The sequence below is a fragment of the Genypterus blacodes genome, unplaced genomic scaffold, assembly GCF_046128005.1.
Source record: "Genypterus blacodes isolate CSIRO-AG114 ecotype Tasmania unplaced genomic scaffold, CSIRO-AGI_Gbla_v1 ptg000067l_1, whole genome shotgun sequence".
NCBI lineage: Eukaryota > Metazoa > Chordata > Actinopteri > Ophidiiformes > Ophidiidae > Genypterus > Genypterus blacodes.
This window is the reverse complement of record NW_027466879.1, coordinates 8,448,243-8,474,533: the sequence shown is the minus strand read 5'-3', so window position 1 is coordinate 8,474,533 and position 26,291 is coordinate 8,448,243. Positions and strand designations below refer to the sequence as shown.

At 41.0% G+C, this 26,291-nt stretch overlaps 2 protein-coding genes and 1 long non-coding RNA gene across 14 annotated transcripts in view; 2 read left to right on the top strand and 1 right to left on the bottom strand.

Annotated features, from left to right (window-relative positions):
• Positions 1-2,438, top strand: part of madd (MAP-kinase activating death domain) — a 37,048-nt gene extending 34,610 nt beyond the window's left edge. For all 12 annotated transcript variants that reach the window (XM_076155798.1, XM_076155810.1, XM_076155808.1 and 9 more), the window contains one exon: positions 543-2,438. In XM_076155798.1, the coding sequence (XP_076011913.1) occupies positions 543-656 (114 nt within the window). In that variant the 3' untranslated portion in view covers positions 657-2,438. The remainder of the gene's footprint in view (positions 1-542) is intronic.
• A 267-nt stretch (positions 2,439-2,705) lies between these two features.
• On the top strand, positions 2,706-2,978 carry LOC143004693 (uncharacterized). The gene is made up of 2 exons (XR_012963986.1): positions 2,706-2,820; positions 2,889-2,978. It is a non-coding gene; the product is annotated as an uncharacterized LOC143004693 (long non-coding RNA).
• A 385-nt stretch (positions 2,979-3,363) lies between these two features.
• On the bottom strand, positions 3,364-9,716 carry bbox1 (butyrobetaine (gamma), 2-oxoglutarate dioxygenase (gamma-butyrobetaine hydroxylase) 1). The gene is made up of 8 exons (XM_076155811.1): positions 9,567-9,716; positions 7,780-8,257; positions 6,585-6,699; positions 5,755-5,953; positions 5,332-5,437; positions 4,500-4,696; positions 4,214-4,380; positions 3,364-3,986 (listed from the first exon to the last, which is right to left on the bottom strand). The coding sequence occupies exons 2-8, from the start codon at positions 8,185-8,187 to the stop codon at positions 3,826-3,828; spliced, it is 1,353 nt and encodes a 450-aa protein (XP_076011926.1). The 5' UTR covers positions 8,188-8,257; positions 9,567-9,716; the 3' UTR covers positions 3,364-3,825.
• Between the last annotated feature and the right edge of the window lie 16,575 nt (positions 9,717-26,291).

The window sequence follows — 26,291 nt, the reverse complement described above, 5'->3', positions numbered from 1 at the left end:
TTTTCCTGTCATTTGCAAAGGATTCTAATTACGATATAGTACGGAATCGTTCCATATGGACCTCTGCAGCCTCTTCTGTAGCATTATCCACGTCTGTACCGTGCTCAGTGTTTTCTCCAACTCCATCATCAAAATAATGGTTTCCTGCTCCCGCTTCCGTTGTTTGCCCTCTTGAGGCCGAGACGAAAGCCACTTACTGCTAATATGAGAGAGATTTGAGTTTCAATCACCAATTCAAGTACAGAATTCAGTGTTAGGTGGCTTAATTCAAGCTGAGGAAACTTCAAACTCTTCAGTCTCATTCCACCTTTTTGGTACTTTTGTACATTTATTTTTTGTGGGACTTCGTCAAATTAATTTAATGAATTTACTTTATTTCCAATGGATTTATTTCTGTACTTGACTGCTCCGTTTAGATGAAGACTTTTCTGTACACAGTTGACTTGAGGACTTTGTAGGAATACAGCCACAGGAAGCTTAAAGTAATTGTAATGTTTCAGTTGCCAGGTCTTTCCCCTTCATGTTTTCTTTTCCCTCTGCAGGCACATCAGATCTGTTACTCCGTCCTCTGCCTTTTCTCCTATGTGGCGGCAGTGAAGGGGAAGGAGGCCGATGGCAAAACCAAGCTTCTGTCACCAAGACCCATTTCTAGTTAGTCGACACCCTGTGCCCTCTCTCTCTCTCTCTCCCCCCCTCTCCTCCCTCGCCCCATGGCGTACCGCTCTACTCACAGCAGCGCCGCACTTCTGACAATCCCTAATTTAGCTCTAAGCACACGCCTCCTGCTCCTCTATCCTGTCTGTACAGCTCCCAAATGAAGCAACCCCTTTTTAGACCCAGCTGAGTAGATGTGTTTGATCCTGGTCTGTGATGTCATGTAAATACTTCCACCCCGTCGTTGCTGTCACCGTATTGACCAAACCAAATTGCTAAGTGTTTGCCTGCTTCCTTAAGTGGGGGAGAAGTGAACTCCTCTGATGTGTTCGTCTCTGTGTGAACTTTGGTTTTCTTTCATCCCCGCTGCCAAGGCCCAACTGATGATAAGAGATGTGTGAGGGATGTTGGCAGGGCACAGAGTGCATGCAGGTCCCGTGCACAGCCTTGATATTCATTGCAGCCCCCCGCCCCCCTCTCCCAAACCCATCCTGTATGACTGTGTGAGTTATTTTGTGCTATGTGGTACTGTAAAAGTCCAGTCTGTCCAAGATAAATCTGGTGAAACCTCCAGTGACCCCCTTTGTAGTGCAGGACGACATCCTATGCTGAAAATGCTACTGTATACCGCACTGGAGCACCGCATGTACACGCTTCTTAAAAGGTGTTTTAGCCCTAAAATAATGTGAGTGGTCAAAGATGTGTTCTCTTTACCTAGACCAGCCCGTCTGAGGCTGGATTACTGTTCTAGTTCTATTGTACAACTTACTGTCTGTGGTCTGCTGTTATCAATTGCATGTTACTATGACGATGGAAAATAAATATTATATATATATATTTCTATATATAGTATTTATTATATATATTTGCTGTACATTTCTCTTCAAAAGAAGTTACAAATTGTTGATCCACTAGATGTGCAATACTTAGTAATAAGCCATTGCCACAGCCAAGGGATCCAGCAGTGGGCCGGCTTTCACAGGGTGAAGAATGTACGAGAGGACTCTTTTGTCTGTGTTACACATCCATTGAAGTGGAGTTGTTTTTTTTAACTTGTAAATCGACACCGTATCACATAGAGAAAAAAAGCTGCTGCAGCACCTAGCAGTGATGTCACAGCAGCTGTCAAAAACTCGCTGATCACTGCTTTTTGCGCTGAAGTTGGAAGCCCACAGCAGCAGTTTCCTGTCCTGTGATCCGGCGTGGATTTAACCTTTAAACATGTGCAAAGTGTAATGTGGATCCCTGCTGTATTGAGTTGGTCAACAATCTTTAAAAGTTGTTGCTGTTCTGTGAAAGAAAAAAAAAACTGTTGAATCCTGTCTCATTTCCCCCCCGATGGTCAACATTCATTGTGCGAGCGCGTGTGGGTTTGTGTGTGTTTGTGTGCATTCATGCAGTGAATCAATTCTCCAGATCAGCAATATATCGGTACAGCTATATTACTGAGGGAAAAAAAAAGGTTTTATTTTGTTTCTGATTTACTTTTAGTTTTTAAAAGAAAATCAACTGTGCAAAGGAAATAAAGTGATGATGACACCATTCTCTCAGTGAATGCATCGCCGCCACTCAGCAGTGTAAATAAAACGGAACTCAGTAAGCAGCTTCTCCAGGTTTGGTTTGGTAATGTTATACAGCTCTTTTTAATCTGGATTATTGTCATTGCTGCTGTAAACAGGAAATAAATGAGATGTCAGGTGTAAGTATTCCAGTATTTGAAAACATTTATAGAATATGTACAGCTTTGGCAATATCATAATAAAGTTGTCCCATATTAACCTCAATGTGGTTTATTGATCCTTTCAGACCCTTTGAAGATTGATTGATGGATGAATGATGGGATTCAGTTCAACAAATGAAACACATCCTACTTTCGCGAAGTGTAGCATTGATCAATATTCCGATTTAAGACTGAGTAAAGGAACACAGGAATATGGCTTTGTGTTTACATTACACCAAACATATGGAAACACTCCATTCTTCACAGAAACATTGTCACTCCACTCGACTCAATTACTTAAATTACAATTAATCCCTTAGCTGGTTGGCGATACAGCGATCACAAACAGACAGCATCAACAGTCTACAGCAGCCAATCAAACATAAAAGGCCCAATTTGATATCTGAATATATTCCCAAAATCTGATAAGCACATAAATGAAAAATGTTAAATGTTAATAATTAATAAGTGATTAATGGTTATTTCAAATTAAATTACAAAATTGAAAGTTAAGGTTGTCAGGTTATTTATCGTAAATGACCGCATTTCAATGTAAATGATCCCACTGCCTGCAATGCCTTTTCAGTCCAAAGGGAGGCAGTAGCCCACACATTGGCAAAAACAGTTCAGGATCTCACTAAAAGATATCAGATCACTTCTGAAGGCACGATGTTAAGAGTTTGTAAACTATCCTACGCCCTCCTACAACTGCAACAATAGAATTCACGTTTGTGTGTCCATCAATACAATGTGCACCATTCCTCCAGTCCACTTGGCAGAAACATTGTTCAGGGCTTCGGCATGTGCATAGCGTGCTTTTTGCTGGAAACTATAACAGTAGTCACACTCATGGGAAAAGGTAAGACTCTTGTATTATCGTGCACCAGTGGTCCTCTTCTCTTCCACTTCTCCTGAAGTAGAGCTGTCAGGGTAAGTGATGTCTTGTAAGGGTTAAGACACATATTCATGGCCGTGCAGCGCCCCCAGGGCAAACATCTGCTATCTGACTGGTCAAACTGATAAAAAAAAAAGAGTTACAAGTGTGTCTGACTTCTTGCCTACTGACACAGTAAGGAAACACACCTGATTTATCTAATCAGATGTGAGTAGAGCAGGAAAGAATATTTGACACTACACCACTAAAATCTATAAGAGGAACAAAGTACTCTGACATGTGGCCTCTTCTGTATCCTTATTCCATCGTAACAAAATGACTGAATGTTATTGGTGTGGCATTACTGGGAAACTTCATGGCCAAAATGTGTGGAAAGTTCCTTCACTTTCTTTTGTATAACTTAAAAGCAGGTTTCTGCAGCTATATTTCATGCTATAAACAGGGAAAATTATGAAACATAATTGAACATCTGCACTATGCACTGTGTGGCTGAACATTCAGATTGATATTTTTCTCTCTTCATAGCCTCATATTGCAAAGTGGCTGTGTATCCCGTCTATATGTCACCCTGGACAGACTTGCGGAGAACCCGGAGACGAGACAGGACCACATCCCAGTCCATGTAGGCGCCCTCTAGGAGTCGCGGCCTGTCTGGAAAGCTGATGAAGCTCTTCCGCCCATGCAGGATGCGTGTGTTATCAAAGGTCACCAAGTCTCCTGAAAGAAGACAGGGACAAGTTTCAGAACAAGCTTCTTGGGTTAAGTGTTGATACATTCCTCTGTGGGTCAGAATGGAACAGTAGTATAGTTTAAATACAGCTTAAAGATGCTTCTCCATTCGTATTTTTGTGTATTTTAAACTCTGATTAGGTAAAACACAGAAATTCATGTTGTGTATGTAAGTGTGTGTTGTATAGAGTGAGTTTTGAGGAGCGCACACTGACCAGCCTGCATTTGGAAAGTGACCACATTCTCTGGTCTGTTCATGATGTCCACATATGCTCTGAGTGCCCTGTAGAAGGGCTGAACCTCTTGCACTGGGAGGTCCAGCACTGAACCTCTGGTGGCATTGTTCAGGTTTATTCCAGAGACACGGCCCTCTTGATCCACACTGGGGGAAGAGATATGGGTATTGTGTTATGTTATTTGTGAGTGAAGATCAAATCCAGTTGTACATCCACATCAAATCAACCAACCGCTTTCTGCTCTCTACGCGTGATCCTCTCTTACCTGATGGTGTGTTTCCTAGCGTTCAGCATATATTCGCAGTAGTCCGCCCCTGTGTCTTTGTAGTCAACAAGCACAGAGGTGAGAATCTGGTAAGCCTTTGGGTCTTCTGCCAGTAGCTGCAGCGCCGCATGGAAGCCGTCCACAATTTCACTCTCCCCTCCTTCAGCAGCAGGGTTGATGCAGTGCAGAAGCTGGATCTAAAGCAGGTCAACACACATTCCACACAGACAACATATTAATGCATACATAACACCATTTAAAGTGACACACATTTTCCATGGACGCATCTCTATAAGGGATTTTTCAGGATTTGTGGCTGAACTGACTTTCCCCTGAAAATAACACAGGCAGTCAACTTTTAGAGATGTGTAAGGAAGTGTTGCTAAGTCTACTCCAACCCAGTAGGTGACAGCATGCAAATGATATTAATAGCCACACGTCATTCAGAAGAAGGCATCAAGGCACGTAAAAAAAGGAACCGTCAACAAGAATAAACACAAGACTTGCAATCCAGTTTGAAAGGGGTGCAGCCCCCCTGACATATCGAATCCTAAACCATGAACAGTGAACAGGAGAACTTTCCTTGCATGTTTGCACTGTGAAGGAAATTAGTAAGTCCATCTTAAATACTTTTATAGAGACATAACTGTTGGTTCTTTCACCGGACGAGAAATGGTTTGATGGCTGATATTTGAGAGGCTATAACATCATTTCACAATAATAACATGGTTGTGTCCAGGGCAACTCTGACTACAGCACAATATCAAACACTTTTACTGTAGCATTTTGGAGAAAAATCAAGGAATATCACTGTAAGGTCTGATTGACTCACTCCAGGTGTTGAGGGTAGTGCAGGGTAATCAGTATGATGGTGGAACCTTCCTGAAGTGTAGGCCAAATTGTTTGGCTGGGGTTTGTCTTGAACCAGCCATAGGCGTCTGTGGGGACAGGTTTATGTTCATTAACATTTGTTTAATAAAATGACTCAGGGAGAGGAGCAGCAATTAGGCTGTTTTGAAATCAACTGATCCCTGACGTGTTGCATCTTACATCTTGTCTTCCGACTGTCTTCAGGGTTAAGGGATTAACCCTGAAGACAGTAATCAGGATTGCAATAAGTCAAAGTGATGAAATTGGGTGTGATGAAGGGGCAGCAGACACTCCAAGCTTCTCCATTGAACTTCATCGCCAAGACCAATCAAAGTTTGACTGAGGATGAGTTAAGCAAAAACGGGAGTATGGCCTGCAGTCTTACCCGTAGAATGTCATCTTGAGAAAGCCGAGCCTCTCTTCAAGTTTGTCTAACTGGCCTTGTTCTGCAGGCGCACCCCTCAGGTAGACGACACCAACACGTCTCAGTGACGTCAGCCAGGCCAGCGCTGCCTTATCATCGTGGAGGACCTCGTTGAAGTCAGCAGTGGGGAGGTGCAGCTTGCAATCCCAGTAATAACGCTCTGAAACATAAATACATGAGGATATTGGAAGGTTCATTCATTATTCATAACGTACTGATGTAGACTAAAAATACATCACCTGAAATAATACAACTTTTTTACCAGAAACATTTATATGAAGTTTTCCTCTTTTGACTCAGCTGATGAAAAGGGAGCAGAAGCAGAAGCACAAGTAATGAACGGAAAGCCGTTTTTTCCAGCTGTGCCAGGGGTACAGGAAATAAAGTCCAGGCACACACTCTGTGTTCAGTAGAGTTGTTATTCGTAATACGTTGCAATGTCTTAGAATGTTTTAGAAAGAGACTTAATACAAGGCAATTTTGAATGTGGCTAGCATTGAGGATTTTGTCCACATGGAGCCTGTGACAGCTTCATGTGGCTTCATGCTCTGTTCTGGTTGGATTTCATCACTTTTGAAAATGTTGCATCTTACTTCTGCATGCCTCGGTCAGCACACTTCAGGACAAATTGCTTCCTGAAAAACACCCTTCCACTGCTCTCTGCCCAGCTGGCTAAAGTCTTTTTTCCATGAAAGCTCACTCCAAGGACTTCCACAGAGACAGCTGCTTTGTGGGTTTTTTTTGTAACCGTAAATCCAGTACAAAATATAAAATATATAATGTGGACTAACCATTGATGAAGAGCTCTTCTTGCATTGTTTTTCTGGCAGCAGGAGAGAAACAGCGCTTCCTCAGCCACTCAGCGTCAAACACACTTGTGTGCTGGTCGGGCCACACGATGGACACCTGTGGAAAGATGACTTATGACTAACAACAACAAACTCCACAGTGATGTCAGCCTGGAAAATCATACTCAGGTTCATTTTGATTTAATTAAACAACTTCCATTACCTGCATCATCTTGTATGTTATTGTATGTATTGTAATTTGCCATGCGTTATCAAAACCTGCTATATGACCAAGTGCTCCAGAACCCCTGTGTCCACAAGGAAAAGGTCTACTGCAAGTGTGCAACAAAAATACCAGCGTGCAAATCTGCACTGCACCAGTTTAAAGTCCTCCTAAGTACTTAAGTATAGGTTCAACACTGACTAATGTTCCATTTCTCTTATCTTTGAATACACCCTTGTTGTGGGAAGTTAGAGAGTTTTGTAGTTTTGAAGAGTTATTCGCACAGAAACAATTTGCAGACAATCAGTATGAGCTCTGGGAATGTGATGGACATTTGCCACTTCAACACTATGGACCCAATTCAGAGTTGGTGACTAGACTAGTTGCTGGTTAACTATAGTTAAAAGTTTAACCAGTGAAGAAATCATCTCATCGAAATGTAATATGTAACAGTTAAACAATGTAAATGTATAAAGTTGTAAAAAATCTTTTTCCACATTGTTGACATTGTGTCTCCTGCCCCTCCCTTTAAAACGAACATCTGCCTGTAATCATGCCAAAGCCTGTACAAACAGTAGTCAATTTTTAATTTGCAATATCTTGTTGGTCTTCTTACTAAGGACAGCTTCTAACTATGTGATAAACATTAAAACCACACCAAATACCACAGTTCGATAAAGAACAGTAGTAACAGACACAATGAAAAGCGACGCAAGTTCGAAGTCTGAATAGTGGGGTAGCTGCAGACACTCCTCTTTTAAGTTTAAACTCTTTTTTTAACTCTGCTCTGTTTACTTAACTCACCTGAGAGGTGCTTAATGCCTGCGGTAAGTCAGAAGTCTGAACACGGAAGAGTCAGGCCATATACGATTAACCAATGAAAAAACATGGATTGCAACCCTTTCTTTCATTATAACATATGTTTCTGAGTGATAAAGAACAACATAAACACATCAGACAGAGGAACCAACAAACCTTGTTGTCATCGGTGACCTGGACAACATCGACTCCTGTGTGGATATCAACATCTAAGAGGTACAGCCTGCGGGCCTGAGCCGACCGCAAGAAACACAGCGGACACTGGCAGTTGTCTCGAAGCCAGGAGAATGGGTAAAGGCTTTGGCCGCCATCCTCCCACTCCACCTCCACCAGCCTCTCCTCATCCAGCGCAAGGGCATGTCTCACTCCATGACCAGTTTTGGGGATGGAGGCAGACACCACTGTCTGGTGTCCCCGGTGCTGCACTGAAGTCAGACAGGAGGCCGGGTGAGCTGCAGCTGTGAGCCCCGGTCCACCACGAGTCCACACACGCCTGCAGCCCACAGCAGAGGTGCTCCTCTGCAGGGCTGGTTGTGCAAAACGTGCCAATTTACTCATCCACATTCTCGACTGGTTAGCAGATGACCTCCACGGGTTTGAAAAGGCTGTAAAACTGTGTATTCAACGAGAATATCTGTTGAATGGAACATCAGAGTTATACACTTAACATTTCAGTGAAGACTTGTGCATGCAACGTGCAGTACAACAACTCCATCCATGTGTCCCCATGAAACATGCATGGAGGTTTTCCCCCAGAGATATATTATTCAAATTAATACACAACACCATTTATTTGAACCCTTAACCCCGCACAGTCAGAGGCGCCAAAAGTGCCTCTAATTTCCTCCAAAGCAGTAAGAACACTGGTTATGTTATGATAGTTGTCTGGAATCAAGCTAATACAGACAGTCGTCCTTTATAAGAATGAGTTGTAAGGCATAGCTACTTCTAAATTCTATTATCATAATGAAATGCATTAATATTCTAACACACATCCACACAATACTTCCCTCTGATTCTTCCTCAGAAGCAGAGGTGCTACTTCATCTTATATACATCTACACATATTTACTACTCAATTAATAATCAAAATAATGAGTAGATTAATCAACTTTCAAAATCATTGATTTAACTCAACTATTGAACTTCATCTATTGTTTTTTAAGGAATCATTCATTATACACAAACGTTTTCAAAAAGTGATCTATGCCTTTCACTGGTCTAAACTGGCACCATTCAATTGCTTGTTGATGTTTAGCCTAAGTGTTATTCAATATACAGAAATAAAGCCACAAACCTGCTGATAGTGAAAGTGGAATGGGATTGAATACTCCCAGTCCCGAAGACTGAATTGACTGGTCTGAGATGAAATGATGAACGTTTATCTGATCAGCTACACGTATCACGGGAGTCCACGCCCTCAAAAGTACTCAATGACTTCTTATAGTCACTATGTTTACTACATTTTAAACTGCACTATTGTATTTGGACGACCACTGAAATGTTATCAAGGGAATTGTGTCATTTCTATTCAAATCCTGTGCCATTCTGAACCATGCTATATAGACTATACTGAATTCCCTCCACGTTTGTGCAACAGTACTGCTTACATTGTCGCATCCCAAGTGACACTTTTAGCGCTATGTGATGAAAGCAAACATTTAACTTAGACTGTGTATGCCCAAGCTCCTTCTCTGAGTTTCCCTAATTAACGACAGTCAGGCTGCTTAACGTGTTTTCCAATTTCACATGAACACAATTGTAAACAAACTGCTGTCTGTCCTGAAACTCATTCACTACCACACTGCACTCTCATCTCAGGAGCTAACTGAAGCTGAAGCCGGCTGACATGCTAGCTGCTCGACTTACAGTTAGAAGAGTAGAAGCAACGTAACATAACTCGTGTGTGCATGAAATTAGAAATCAAAAAATGAAATACATACAAGTACTTTTCCAGAACTAGGTGATGTTTGGATGGTGAGTTCACGTCCCACAGCGCGGAGCTTACGTCAACGTTAACTCTGGCCGAAAAAGTGGGTGAAAGGTGAAGAGGAAAAGGCAGTGCAGGGTGACGTGCCAAAGCCAGGTGCATGACCCACACACACAGACAGACACATCACAACCATTACACAACTGAGCTTTCACCCATAGCCGCTCAATTCCGGAGAATATAAGATTAGATAGGAACAGCTTTATTATCCCTGTGAGGGATGAGTCTCGGAATTACGTAACATTGAACCTAACATGAGATTGAATGAAAACAACCAACAGATTGCAGTGGCTAATGAGTAATTGTTATGTTTCAGTACGAGTATAATCATTCTGAAGTCCTGCCACTCAAATCTGAGGTCAGTTCCCAAATCAAAACATGTGAGTAACAAAATCAGCTAATCAGAGTCGTCTCAAACGTAGGGGTTAAAGTCCTAAACAAGTTGAACAGTCACTCTCCTCTCTATACTAAAATTTAATAGAGGAGCTATAGCTATAATTGAATGTATCAAACATTCAACTTACATGAAACCATTAATGTTTTATTTATTTATTTATTTTATTAAATGCAGGTTATTTGATGATGACACAATAATAAAATCCTGAAGCAACCGACTGCCAGTATTGTGCAAACCAACTTCTGGAAGGAAGATGCTGCCAGAGATTATGGGAGTTTTCCCTGAAGTGACTTTATTGATCAATCATGCATGCTTATATGAGTACAGAGTTGATTGCTCTGTGTATGAGGGATGAGAGTGACCCTCTGTGTTGAGGCCGCTCCTAACAGTAAGTAGGGAAGTGGTACAAATTATATTCTATTCAACTTTATTTATAAAGTGTTAAATCACAGAGGGTCGCCATCTCTACAGGACAGTTATTGTATCATCAATACTTTCAAGTTTCCACAATGTTTGCTTTAGTTTGCGGGTTTGTGTGCCTCTCTTGTTTTATTACCTTCTTATTTAAAGGAGTGAGGGAGTTGAGAGTCATTTTCAGTGACCCTGCAGCACTATCAACAAGATTATTAATTTGGAAGAATAAGAGTAAAGGGCAATTCTTAAATCAAAATTAGAGTAATCTATTGTATTGAGCTATGGCATTGAATTCAGTGCTGATATAATTGCTTTGTAAGACAAACCAGACATCCAAATTGTTGCACACAAGCTAGAAGTCACTTTAAACCTCAGTGGGTGTCTCAAAATGAATTATTTAGTTGTGTTCCTGTGTGAATGTAATTGTGCTTGGGTTTGTTGTAGTCCAGTTCCTCAAAAGTGTTTACACAGTGACTGTTAGGGGATCTCAGGGCTTGACCTTATCTTAACTTCAACATAAAAGGCCAAGGATACTCTCTCTCTCTCTCTCTCTCTCTCTCTCCTGCTCTTTCCGTCTCTTGCTCATACTTTCTTTTGCTTCCTCTTCCATTCTTCCCTTCTCTTTTATCATCATAGTTGGATTTACAATATTTCATCCTATATATCATTTTGGGTTATGCTTCCATTCTCATGGCTGGTGCAACTCTAACTGTAACTGTTATGTTATCAGCTTATTTTAATTAAGTATTCACCATTCATGGAACTTCTATTGTGCTTAGAATATATGCTCCTCTCTGCATAGCTACATCAGAATCACTAAATCACAGTGCCAGTCTTATTAATTAATGGAGTCAGATAAAACTAGCGTGTAGTCCAGTAATACTACTTCAAACGGTATCAAATGAAAGTATGATAAAATAGGATTTTGTGGAAAAACTACCAGAACAAGGTTGTGGGTGTTGTAATGGCAGTGAGTGCCACAAACAACACTGTGCGTACAAACAACACTGTGCGTACAAACAACACTGTGCGTACAAACAACACTGTGCGTACAAACAACACTGTGCGTACGTGCATACCTTTCATCCACAAATACAATTAGTTGAAATACTGTACATCTTAAAGGTGCTTTTGCTTTTAGTTTTTTATGAACTGCATTAAACTCTGATTAGGTGCCACACACCAGGCGATGCATGTTGTATCAGAGAAGTTTTGGGAAGGAGTGCAGCTCGACCAGCCTCCATGTGATAAGTGACCATGTTCTCTGGTCTGTTCATGATGTCAACAGGCTCTGAGTGTTCTGTGGAAGAGAAGAGAAACCAGCAGAACCTCTTGCACTGAACTTCTGGTGGTATTGCCCAGGCTTATTCCCTCTTCATCCACACTGGGAGAAGAGGTAGGGGTAACGGCAGCAAGAATAGTATGCTTGGTGTGTTTATTCATTGGGCACATCATCAAAACAATATTGCTTGTTTTTTTTGGAGGAGGGCAGTCCTTATTCTGACCAGCAGATGGCAGTGTCCACACACACACACACACACACACACACACACACACACACACACACACACACACACACACACACACACACACACGACCGTGCAATACATGTGTGACTATGTACAGACATTAAAAAGACGACAAATGATGTGACAGCCCAGCCACAAAATCAAATTCATCCACATCAGCACAACCAATCACTTATCATCAATGGATCCATTAAATCCACTCTGCCTGCTTTCTATGTGTGATCCTTACTTCACATAAGTCATTTGACAGATTCTTTTTTTGGCATGAAGGCATTTTAAGAGAGCAACCGTCCACAAATGGCAACAAGAATATACTTAAACAACTCCTTCACCTAAGGAAGAAAAACTTTTGAAAGCTGGCATTGATGTGTTATATTTTGTTAAATTCACTTCATATTCATTAATCTATATTTAGACTCAGTTGGCTTACAACCTGGTAGCTACTGAAAAGAATGAGCTTGTGTTCCAACTACAGTCCCAACCTAATACATTTATTTAAACATGTAGTTAGTTGATTGGGAATATCAACAAGTGACATCACCTCACTACAATAGTTACATTTTACATTGAATAATGGGAGTTGTTGTTCGCCAACCTACTGTTCTTACCCCCAACTACCATCAGATGTCAATGGTCAGACAAAAAAAGGCCTGTTCCTCTCACATCAGGTGGGTGGGGCAGTGCAGGGTAATCAGTATGATGGTGGAACCTTTCTGAAGTTTCGGCCAAATTGTCTGGCTGGGGTTTGTCTTGGACCAGCCATATGTGCCTGTGGAGACAGGTGATGTTCATGAATAGAAATGACTTTAGAAGAGGAGCAGCAATAACTAGGCTGTACCAAGAGAAAAATACAATGAAATAAACTTTTCAAAGATCCCTGAGCGGAAAGGTGGTAGCTTCAGACGAATGCTTACACTGGTTCCTCTTAAGAAGATGAGATGTAAGAATAACTTTTAAGTTATCTGTTCTCTTGCCTTGTTCTTATGCATTTCTTGAGCCGATGCCAAGATTGTAAAACATCTCAGCTTTTCTGTCGGCAGACCACGAGCTCTGGTCTGCAGTCTTACTTCCAACAGTATGAGCTCATCGACTGGCAAGGGAAAAGCTTTGTGTTCCAATCCTCTGTTCTGACTGAGGGCACCAGGTAATTCCTCCAACCTGGAATGCTTTCTGGTTGTTTTCCCTCCATCTCTGTCCTGAAGTAATCAGGACTGCAATAAGTCAAAGTGATGGATTCCAGTGTGTTGAAGGGGCAACAGACTCTCTAAGCTTCACCATGGAAGTTAATCACTAAAATCAATCAAAGTTACTCTTACTTGGGTTCTGTGCAACTTTTCCGAACACTGCTGCTGTGAAGTGAGGAGCTGAGGAGAGGGATGACTTCTTCATTGAATACTGGAAAAGAGATGTACGTCCTGTTTATTTGAAACAATTATTTCTATTTCCCTCCCCGGGCTCCTCTCCAGCTTGAATATGATCTGTGAAAAATTGAGCATTTGAAGATTTATCGGGGACTCAAGTTGTTAAACAGCGGCTTGGACTGACGATGACTTAAGCAAAATGGGAGTACATGGCCTGCAGTTTTACCCTAAGAATGTCATATTGAAATAGCCAATTCTCTCTTTGAGTCTTTTCCCCTGGCCTCACTCCGCAGGAGCACCACTCAGGTAGATGACGTCAACACGACACAGTGACATAAGCCAGGCCAGTGCTGCCTTATCATCATGGAGGACCTCAGCAGTGGGAATGTGCAGCTTGGAATCACAGTGATAACTCTCTAAAACATAAATACACAAAGACATTGGAAAGTCAATGCACTTAATCGGCACAGAGTCATGACTTACTAATGTATACTAAAAGTACATTTTTCCTCTTTTGACTCATTCCAGATACACTTATAAACTACGCAAACATTCAGAAGACATTCTGGACACATTTTCCTCTAGGTGGCTAAAAAAACACCCAGTCTTTCCCTCTGGGCCATGGGCACAGGAAATAAAGTCCATGCACACACTTTCTGTCCAGTAAAGCTTGTTAGATGAAAGTCATTGCCATTTATAGTTTTAGAAAGAGAGACTAAAGACAAAGCTACTTTTGAAAGTGGCTAGCATTGAGGATTTTGTCCACATGGTGCCTGTGAAAGTTTAAAGGATTCATATGCTTCCATGCTCCCTCCACGTTGGACTGTGTCATTTAAAAATGTTGCAGCTGACTACTGCATGCCTGGTCAACGCACTTCAGGATGAATAGCTCAATGAAAAAACTCAGCACGTCTCAGACACACAGACAGACAGAAGTGGAAAAAATCCTTTCACTGCTCTCCACCCAGCTGGCTAAACTTCTTTTTCCATGAAAGCCCTCTCCAGTGACTTCCACAGAGGCAGCTGCTAAGAACATTGCGGATTTGGGGGTTGCTTAAGAGTTTGAGTCAGTCCCAATACCTAGTCAGCTCCCTACCTAGACTGGGTAGTCACTCTTATCTTGTTGGGACACGTTGCTACTATGTTGCACACAGCTTTACATTTATGGCTGAGATTTTTTTCAATTGACATTTGACGTTTGTTATATTTAACATCTTAACCTCAACATTGGTAAATATGTTTTACAGAAAACCATTAAGGGTGATTTCAAGGATTTACGATAAATTTAAATGGTCCTTTTCACATTACTAATCCATTAATTATACAGTACATTATACAATATGCATATAAAAACGTTGTTTTAATCCCAAAATCCATGTTTTGGGGCCATTGATGGCTACCATGTCCATATCCGTATATCCATATTCGGATGAGCCAGGTGTTCGGTGCTATGGCAACCAGTAACTCATCCCCTCAGTACAGCTGCAGGCTGTGTGCCATCACCAGGGAAACTTCCTTGATGTGTTTATCAGCTTTCCTTTAAGGAATGCTTCCCTTTGGTCCCTAACAGTGAAAACCGACTTGCTCTCGTCTGCGTCCACCATTGAGCATCGAAAAAAGTCACCAGAGGCTCTGTCGCACTGCATTGTGGGATTGCCTTACTTAGAAAGTCACCATGGCATGATGACTTAAAAATCTATCAAAATAATATGCATCTTAGTGCATTTATTTGGATGGACCCCCCTCTCTGATGTTTCCCCCTCATGACTCTTTTCAATACCCATCAACTATGAACAAAATGATTCATCTAAATGTCTGAAACATTGTGTACTGACAATTCTACAGATTTATAGTTGCTATGGGGAATGGATGGACTGGTGAAAGTGTACAACAAATCGGCACAATTTGGAATTTCAGTTGCTCATTTAGCAGAGGTGCAAACACACAAAGATGCAGAACATTAGTCAGAAACAGTGTCTAACGTGATTTGCAGACCTCCCTCCATGCTATTGTCACATACAATCAGTGTCTGGTCATGTGGTTCAAAGGGTCAGGAGCCCCCTGCTTGTTAAAGCTTGTCAGGAGGGCGTAGAAAACAAAGGCAGCGGATGGGGAAACTAGGGTCATGCCTGAATGTTACAATTACTCTTGTGAAACTTGACCTGGATGTCTTGTCCAGGCACATGGGTGATTTAGCTGCATGGCTTAGGGAGTCACCAATGACAAAGAGCTTATAGCACAGGCCACTGTGCAGCTGCTTGGTTTTGGCTACAGTTCAGATCGTTTTCAGAAAACAGAAAAGAAATCCAATTCTGAAAACTTATCACACTCACTACCGTCACACTGAGGGAAAAAAATATGAAACTCAGAGAGTATTTATCTTATACTTATACAATTAAAAACATTTAATATAAAATTTAGGAATTCTTCATATTATTAAGATATATTTCAAATGTACAAATGGTGGTGGAGCATTTCTTCTATTTAAGTATTACTGCTAATTATAAATCATAAATGTACTTGTGCTTTGTAGAAACGTTGCATAATCATGGAGTCAAACTGAGAAGCCAACTGATGATCGGTGCTTTTGTCAGCAATTGGATAAATCAGAAAATAGTTGAAGTGAATGACACTGAAATGGAGACTGAAAGGAGAGTGAACAAAATAAGATGACTGGTCTGAAGCTGACAAGCTTTAAAGTAGGCAATGGGCTTCAGAGCTGTGCAGCAGTAAATCTCAGCTTCTAACATCAGACAATGTTCTGATCTTCTTAGTGTGTCATACTCCACATCCTCTTACTCACCAGAAGAACATTCCCTGCCTTCACAGAGCCAATCACAGATCAGTCTCACTCTCCTGCATAGTTTCCACTCAGGGTTAACTGAGAATGGAAGAAACTTGTGTGTATGTGTGTGTGTGTGTGTGTGTGTGTGTGTGTGTGTGTGTTTGCATGTGAGGATCACAATATGGAAAAGTGAGACAGTCTGGAGTTTCTGCCCTGTGCTTGTTTATAGGAATACTGAGGTTTTCTCAGGAAGGACTTTGCTAACGTGTCCATGAAGGGATGCCTCTGACAAGATAGTATATCCCCCTCCTATTTTCCTTTGCGTTTGGTCAGCCACAGTGTGTTTTCCACATGGGGAAACCTGAAGCTGCGGCTCCTGTGGCTGTCAAGCAGCCATGGCAGTTTGGCAGAGCCAAAGCTGCAGAGCTGTTTCGCCTTCCTCCTCCTGACTTGCTGTGTTATCCACACAGCTTTGTTCTCAGTTACTAACGTTTTATCACAGAGTTCAGATCAGCTCCCTGCTTTCTGTGGAATGCACACCAAAAGATTCAGAGCCAAAATAAACAACCTTTTTTTTTTGTGGAAACAATGGGTTTTATTGGGTTTGATTCCAGATAGCAGGAGTACATGAAACACAAGTATTTGAACTTAAGTACTTTTCCTTATGCCATCTGAAATTCTAAATACGTCATTTGGCGATATTTAATGGATATTGCATACTGTATATAATTTTGGATATTTTAATTAAATCAATTTTGAGTAAAACAAGAAATCGACAGATCAAATCAAATCATCTGATCTTCAATCTTCTTGACCTGTGAGGTTGAGTTTTCATCACATTTGATTATCTACTTCTCAGAAGAATGAAATTTGTAGATAGGTGGTGTTTTGATCACAGACAGATTGGGATTTTTTTGTCCCTTTCTTTAATCGTATCAAATATGGTACAGGTAATCTTTTTTGTTGGTACATTTGATTACTATGTAATAAGAGTGAAGTCTAGTCTATTCCCCTAATGAGTAATGATTAGTGCTGTCAAGGAAGACACAGTATCCACCATACTGATAACCTATTTTACATTCATTTGTGTTAATTTGCTGCACGATAGTTTCACAGCACTCGGTCATCCTTCATGAAGCTGTAACACTGAGCATTCCAAAGTATTTTTTACCAGACACACAACCAGACATTTGAAAAACATAAAGACATATTTAGCTCCTGTCCTGGTTATATTTGGTCAACAATTAGCATATTTCTGTTTTCACAGTGCGCCCAAATTATGTGTGTTTTTCTGTGTGAAATCAACTCCACCCTTCATATAATTTCAACAGACACACTTTTATTCAAGAAACAGCCCAGGGTGACAGAGCAGCCAACCTCTGCATTCCCAGTCTGAATGGACAGAGTGAGCAGTGTTTTCTCCCTGCAGAGCTTCAGATCCTCTACACTCCAATCCAGACTCTACTTTGCCTCTCCCGCAGAGCCATTGCTGTGCTTAGTGAAGCCAAGCAGGTCTGGCTAACCAGAGGAAACCTCATCATTATATTTACCACGAGGGTTTCCACAAAGGTGCTGAAATATCATGAAATATGACATTGAAAGGGATTTTAATCCAAACATTGCTGAGCCATGAAGGAATTACAGAAACCCAATGAATTAAGTGTCTGCATTGGTGAAAAAAAAGTTAAACCTGGGAAAAAAAAGCTCACTTTCTCTTCAGACAGACAACAGAAACTGTATGAAACCGAAACAGGAATGGTAAAAGATTTGTAAAACTCCATATACACACACCTACTCACAATTTCCCCTTTATAAACCACACAGTCACCTTGAAAATGTATACCTTTTTTAATACCTGTTGCTTTTTAAAGCAGCGTTGCTATCAGCGCATTTGCAATATGTGGAAATAAGAGTATTTGATCCAACACTTTGAATGTCAAAGAAATTCAGATACTACACCATAATGGGGATAGATTATATGGAGAGGCATTATTTGGAGTAAACTAAAGGAATCTGACAAACATGGTGACTGTATGTTAAGCATTATGTATTTGTTGAAGTGCAATGGCTCGTGTGAGAAAAGTCATCATGAAATCTGACTTAATTTCCCTGCTGTGTCACTACGTCTTACTGTGTGTTAGATGTACACGTGTGTTGGTCACATCTTCTTTACTACAAGTGTAGTTTATATTAATCCCAGACTTTGCATGTGAAGATTTGGCTGATCCCCATTCTTCCCAACAACTGCCTGAGCAAAACCAGGAGAGTTATTCCTGGATTAGCACTAAACCATGATGAAAGATACTGTAATGTGGACAAAACACTGCTGTGGTCATAGTTTGCTTTCTCTTTAAATTCCCCAAATGCCTTTCACATTCATAACACAGGACAAAAGTATTGGTGTGCTGTATACATGAAAATGCACACGTGTATGGAAAGTCCATTTTACTGATGATGTAAACAGCATGTGCAACAGATTTGGGGAGAGATAGAAGGTTTCCACTGATCTCCACAGGAATGTTTCCAGGAGCTTTTCTGTCAAGTGACGAGTGATGACATAGGAGAGGGAGAGGAGGATAAATTTGGACCAGATGGCAATGAGGAGACACAGGGCATTGACAAATCAGCTGCTACATGGCTGAGATATAGAATCAGTCAATTTAATTAATGGGAGAGTCTATGATTAACAATTACATTTAAGAATTCTTTTCTACTATGTATTTTTTCCCCTTTTTTTTTTATTTGGCCAAAGAAAAGATGTGGTACTTACATCTATTATCTTCACTTAACATAGCTTTTCTGACTGATCACTGCAAATGACTCTGCTTGTATTAGGACTTGCTATTATGTTTGTTGAGAGTGAGCAATTAACTGAATTAAAGTAACCATAAAATGGAAAATGGGATCAAGACCAAGTCCAAAAACAATCATGTTTTGTGGTGGATGATTTGAATTACCACAAAGATAATAAATCCATTATTTTTCCTTTCACTTTCCACTACATTCTTGATTACACTGACTGACAGGCTGAGGGATTTCTTTGTTCACAAGGATGGAAGTGCTGACAACAGTTAGCTTGTTTGTTACAAGCGTACAGAATGTACAGAACGTACAGATATATCTTTTCTTGATATAAAACAAAGATATTTGAAAACTCAAAACTTTGCATCTTGAGTGCAAAGTGAAAGACTAATGAATGGGAACACTATAATACAATTTTTTTGCCCACAAAAGACAAACATTTTCTGATTCCGGCATGTCAGCAGTAGAGATTCAGTGCCCATGAACAGCAGTAGTTTCATGTCTAACACCAATAATAGCTGCATATTGCGGTCTGGAGAGAACAACTCCATAGAAACGGCAAAAGCAGCAGAGGAAAACATTACTCCTGGCATAAAAACAGAGTAATAGGTCTGTTTGAATAACAGTCCCACAGCTCCAATTATCATATTGAACTCACAGTGTCCTGTATGTGCTGCAGTTTTACTATTGAGAACACTTACAGTAAAACCTTGGAAACCTGTGAAATGTAGGTGTACTGCATGAAAAGGAAAAGGACAGGAAACAGAGATTCAGGTGAGTGAGGTAATATTAAGGTAAATGAGAGAGAGTATGAGCAAAATCCCCAGAAGTCATCCATCTTTTTTAATATGTGGACCTTTTGTGGTATTCTTCAGCTGTTGGAAATTTCAGGCTGGCACTCAGCAGGACATAATTAGTAGTCCAAGCATTGCTGGAACCCTGTTGTTTTTCCTCTGATTTTTATTATTAGTTCTACTATTCCTTTATTCTGAACAAATTTACAATTTTGGAAAACACAACTCTACTGAAGACAGTTGTCTCCATAAAACTAAGTATTTAAGATTGACTTACTAATTTGCTTGACAGAGAAAACAGGTGACACATGATTCTCCTGTTCACCCCTGAAACTCCATTCCCTTACAACTGGCCCCATGCTGATATTCCATGGTTTCCAGTTTGTGTCAGCGTGCTCGGACCTTGTCATACTTGTGTCATGCTGTGGTTTTGGAATACTTTATTGATTTGCATGTGTTTTGGGTTGCCGTGCTTTTGGTTCATTAAATCTAATTTGTGTTGATGTTAATTTATGTTGAGTGTACCCTAATTCATTTGAATGTGTGACTAGGCTTGGAGGGGTTTGGAATTTATTTTTACTATATTGAACTTAATATATTTCAGCGTTTTTGTTGTAATTTGTGCTCCTTCAATTCAAGTTAACCAGACACAGCTGATCAAAACTGATGTGTAGTGCTCACTGATGGTGATGGACATTTAGACAGCCAATGAACGAGTCCCTTGTTGGCCACATGGACTAATGGGCTTGTTGGGAGGGTGCGTGTCTCTTTGGCAGATACACTTGTGGTGATGTCTGCGGCTAATCCGGGAATTGCAGTAGTACCCAGCACATAATTTAGGAGTTTCTAGTTTGTACTGTGCCAAGAGAAGGCTACTGGCTGTCCTCTGTGTCCATAGGGGGAAGAAAACTGTGAGCTGGAGCAGGCGAGGCGAGGGCCAGGGGAGGACCTGGAACACTAAAAACTTGAGCTCAGGACTGTTGCTTGCTTTGGCTGGCTGCTGGACTTATTTTTGAATTTCTTTCTTATTATATTTGAACTGATTTTATATTATTAGAGGGTTAGGGTTAATGGACATTTTACCACTCCATTTTACCCGAGTCTGTGAGTCTGTGAGTTAATAAGCACCACCCACCTCTCGTACTTTGATGATGATTTATATTTTATATTATTCATATTAAGTTTAGTGACCAATCTCTCCACATTTTCTTCTTCTTATTTTCTGGGGTCCAAGCACAAATTTTCTCGGATTGTTATTATTATTCAAATTTTCTTCTGCGAAACCCAATGTTCTTTTTTCCACTTTTGCAAAAAACAAAACAAACATTGGGCAGTATAATAGCAATAAATTCTATACATCATTTCAAATAGTTTCATGTTAAGAAATATATTCCTGAGGAAAGCTAAGTCTCAAAGAATAGAATCTCTGGTGTTTCAACACACTAAAGGTTTATAGTTTTGGAACTTTTGAACACAGCTGACAGTGCTTTCTTTATGAATTTTGGAATAAAGGCACAGTTTTAAAAAATAACAGTTTCCATATAATTACTGTAAGTATAAAGGGCTTTAGTGTAGCCGTCTAGCACACCACCTCCCGTTGGGCTGGTTTTTGGCTGGTTTGGTAACTCTGTGATGCTGGCTGACATGGACCGCCAGCAGCGATTGTTCTTTGCTGAAAGCAACTCCTGCTATTCGATTGGCTGGCTCTGTGAAATCAAGTATTTAAGATTGCCTAGCTAATTTGGTTCAAAAGTGAAAACATGTAACAAAAAACTTTCCTCTTCTCCTGAAACGCCATTCCCTTGGCACCATGCTGACATTATACAGTTTACGATTCATGTCGGTGTACTTGGACCCCTTCAAACTTGCTTGCAAGTCTAGTTTAAGCCAGAGACTGTGTGTACTGTAATGGTAAGTATATGTGTGTGTTGTAGTATTTGTATGCAACATCCTCAACATGTTGACTATTGGTTAATAATTTCCCCAAGCAGTGTCAAATGGGATTTTGTGTATGAAGTCGCCTTCCGATACCCTGAGCAGTTAATTAATAAAGTTCAGTCTAACACGTCTTTGGTCACAGAGTTTTTCCTTTGCAGGTATAATTCAATGCAAAGTAAGACACACACACACACACACACACACACACACACACACACACACACACACACACACACACACACACACACACACACACACAGGCATAGGCACAGGCACAGTCACACGCACACACACATGCACAGACACAGACACACACAGTCTGGAACAGAGACAGAGCGGGAGCCACTCAGCCCTGTGGGTCCTTCTGGACCACGTGTGTTCACAAACTAACTATAGTCCATCCCCCACTCCACTGAAACTCTGCTACCTTGTTCCACAGCTGAACTTTCTCTTCTGCTGTCTGGGTAACTGCATACTGAGTTGCTGTAACTGCGCCGTAAACAGAGTTCTCTTTCCTGTCCTGTGAAAATCTACCTGAGAAGATACAATTCACAAATTCTGCATGAAAACACATCGTGCAAATATCATCTCTATAATCCTGATGCACAAAGTGTTTCTGCAAGACAAACTGTCACAAACACTTGTTTACAGTATATAACAGTTGAGCGTCAGTGCCAATACAAAATCTAAAAACATGAACTATTAAATTTGGACTGACCATTGATGAAGAGCTCTTCTAGCATTGCCTCTCTGGCAGCAAGAGAGACACAATGTTTCCTCTGCCACTCAGCGTCAAACACACTTGTGTGCTGGTTGAGTCAAACGATGGACACCTTTGGAAAGAAAAGCCATGATTAACAACAACAAACTGAGAACCAACAGTGATGTAAGCCTACGGGCTGTATCAAAAAGTAAGGTTTACAGACTTTGGCATTGTTTGCTTTAGCTGACTTGACAAAGCCTAAGCACTGCAATCATGCTTAACAAGTATCACAACGCTGCTAATCAACTTGCTTAGTTAACACTGGCTCTGGTAATTTGCCTGTGTGTGTGCACGCTCCCATGAAAGGGGTATGTCTGCATAGACAAGCCTATTGCGCTACAGGATGGAATGGTCACGTGCTGCATCACTTCAGGAGAGCTAAGAATAATATTACAGGTGTATGAAGAATATAAAGCTATAATGATAGCAAAGAGCATCTGGTTGTATCATGAGATCTGAGGCCACATGTCAGGTGAAGGATCTGAGGTCACATGTCAGGTGAAGAGAGGAGCAGAGCTGTCAGATGGCTAGGGAAGCTGCCAGACAGACCTGGTAAACCCAAATGTGTAGTGAGGTTGTACTGGGAACATCTGGTTCTTAGGCCATTTGTGCAAAATGGGCCATTTTCAAAGCCTCTATTGTGGAGGTGGCAGGCAAGAGCTGTGCTCAGCAAGGGAGGAGAACGTCTGACCTGGACTAGGGAAGTTATCAAGGGGTGGAGAGAACACTTAAAGGAACTCCTGAACCCGACTGTGGGGGAGGCAGGAGGCGAGGAGTCTGATGACTCGGGAATCCCTACCCATATCCCTAGTAGAGGTCGCCGAGGCAGTCAAGAAGAAGGGGTGGATGAGATTCTCACTGAGATGCTGAAAGCTCTGGACATTGTGGGGTTCTCCTGGCTGACATGCCTGGTGGTGGTTGGGGACAGTACCCATGGAGTGGATAATGTTGGGGAAAAATAACAATCTGTATGTGTTTAGCAGTTCATGTGTTTGAGTAAACATAGATAGATGCACAGTTTACAGTGATCATATGTATAATATTAAGTGCACCGTGGTTGCCTTCACCTTTAATATAAATAGCGTAGATATGTTTAACCTTCCATTGTGCATCTTATTGTGCGTTCAGGCCTTGCACATCTGGGGAGCAGGGGTGGGGGCGCCATGCTATCTCTCCTCCTTGACCCAGCGCAGCGATACAGTGGTGCCCCGGATGCCCTTGGAGCCGTCCACTCTCCTATTCTTTCTCTTGCTCATATACAAAGCCATATCTGTATTGTGTTGTTGTCTGTTCTGCCTGCAGATGGACAGACCGACTGCAGTGTAAACAATAAACTGATTCATCTTTTTATTTCTCAGTTTTTAAAATAGTTTTACTACCTAAGAACCAGAATTCCCAGCACAGCAGAATAAGGTGGTGGTCCCCATTTTTCCAAATGGGCTTTTTCAGATGAGATGCACAAGATCTTCAACTCCATTGCAGCATATTCAGATTATTAAAATCAGCTGCGTCCAGTCCATAACCCTGAGGCCAGGATCACTGTTCAGCTCTTCGATAATGAGATTGTTCAGCGTCTCCTATCCCTCTCTTTAAAACAAGCACCTGCCTGTAATCTTACCAAAGCCTGTACATGGGAAAAGCACACTTATTAAACAGTAGGCAAATTTGAATGGGCAATTTGATGTATAAGGCCGGCTTCGAACAATGTGATAAACATAAAAACACAGTGTGATTTTGTATATACAGAGTACTAAATAAACACAGCAACACATACAGTATTCCTAAACTAGAACGAATACTATTGCAAGAGTTTCCCCGTTGTTTTTGTGTGAGTTGTCCTGTGGAAATGGATTTTCAGCGCATATTAGAGAGAAGTGCAGAACATTCTATGCCTCGGGAACCATCTTTACCCCCCTATGCTAATGGTAAATCGAGTCTGTCATTTGGTACGGTCCAAAAGATCCTGTGATTATGTAACTCAGTCGTTTCCACCTGTTGAATAGTGCACAGTGCTTCAGTATTTCTGTGCTGTAGTTTATTTGTCTTTCCTTTTGGAGTGCGTACTCAGATGATAACCATTGTAATAAAAGGATTGAATTGAACCTTGGACTTGTGATTCTGACCTCACCTGTAGTGGGCAAGTTTTCTTGGACCTGGCACGTTTGACAATTTACTTGGAGTAGCTTCAGTTAGCCATTACATTACATTACATTACATTACAGTCATTTAGCAGACGCTTTTATCCAAAGCGACTTCCAACAAGTGCGTTCAACATAGGTAGGCAAAAGAACTTTAGGTCACAAGAAATCGTAAGTGCATTTCCTTCCAAAACCAACAGCTAAGAGCATAAGAGCCATTCCTGCATTTCATCTCTATCTCATGAATGAATTAGTGAACTATAAGCAGCGGTGAGAGTAGGCCGATACGGTACTATACTAAGTTTCACAGTGAATGGAACGGTGCGTTTGATTTACTATCTCGTACTTTTGATCTTTGTACGACCAAATTATGCACTTTAATTAAGTAATTTGCACAAGGCAAGGACACGGACAAGGATAAATGATTCCACCAAAATTCCCAACATTTTTGTGGTTGGCTGACACACTGCTAGCAAATTTGTGATTGGTTTTCATATCTCTGTTCATAGTTGAGCATTAGGAGCAAAATGACAAGAAATGTATCTGTGTGGGTTCTTAGTCATCCAGGTTCTGGTATCCCTGAAGACGTTTCACCCCTCATCAGAGAGGCTTCTTCAGTTCTGAGAGGAGAAACGTCTTCAAGCCTTTACCAGCAAGTCCAGTTGCCCACAATTTATTTTTCCTTGGACAAGAAATGTGACCTCTTCTTCGTCAGCTCTGTTGGACCACCATGCATACAGTGCAATACATTGCCTTATGTGAAGACATGGTTTGGCAGGAAGAAGAGCAGCCCACACAACAAGTAGCTTGGCTCACCACTACTACTTATTACTACTACTTTAGGCCTCTGTGGAAAATGTTGTGATTTTGATTTGGAAAGTTTTGTCAACATTCACAAATTATTCAGTGGCACTTCAACCATTAAATAAATATTTTTCTATACATGATGTTTTTAATCTCTACACCATACAGCCATTGACAAATTGAATGCGTGTTCAGGGATTCATGAAGCTGAGGGAGGGAGGAGAACAATCTGAAGTGATGAAGGTTGGGGTCGTAGTACTTGGCTGTAACCAAACTTGGTGGTCTATCATGCACCCAGACCAAACACGATTTATGCCTGGGAGACAGATTATATTTAAAATTTACATCGCCTCTTTAACATACGATATACACTGACTGCACAGTGTTGAAGTCATTATCTCATTTGAGCTCAACAAGCTTTTAACCAGGTGGAAGGTCCTCCTGATTGTTCACTTTTTTCCCCATGAATTCATAAAAATGGCAAACTGATTTAGCTAAGCAGAGAGGCGTAGCACAATCAGACTATCGGACCCAAACGTTATATCTTTTATTTGGAATTATAAATCTGTGAACAAAGCCAAAAAACATTTCACAAGCCTTAGGAAGTCAGAGGCTTTGCTCTACCCCGCTTCAAACAGTACTATTGGGCTGCCCAACCAATTACATTCCATTGTAAAAGGGGGCCCAGCAGAGGACTCCTACTCCTGCACAAATCAGTGATAATTTTGTTATTGATAGTGCCTTAAAAATCTGGAAGCAAATTAGGTCCTTTGTAACAGCCCCAAATATTTGTACAGATGGTCCTATCTGTCATAAGCACTCTTTCATTCCAGGTTCACAGGATACAGTTTTCCCCAGCTGGGACCACAAAGGCATCTGTTATATCCAGGATTTGTATTTAGAAGGACATTTTGCCTCCTTTGTCCAGTTGCAAGAAGTTTCAGACATTCCAC

What these genes read in the sequence shown, in the direction of transcription:
- bbox1 (XM_076155811.1), bottom strand. Translation starts at nt 8,187, where the DNA reads ATGTGGATGAGTAAATTGGCACGTTTTGCACAACCAGCCCTGCAGAGG. An exon ending in AGAAGAGCTCTTCATCAATG is followed by an intron (nt 5,954 to 6,584) that starts GTTAGTCCACAT and finishes TTTATGTTTCAG; the next exon opens with AGCGTTATTACTGGGATTGC. An exon ending in GCTAGGAAACACACCATCAG is followed by an intron (nt 4,381 to 4,499) that starts GTAAGAGAGGAT and finishes CTCTTCCCCCAG; the next exon opens with TGTGGATCAAGAGGGCCGTG.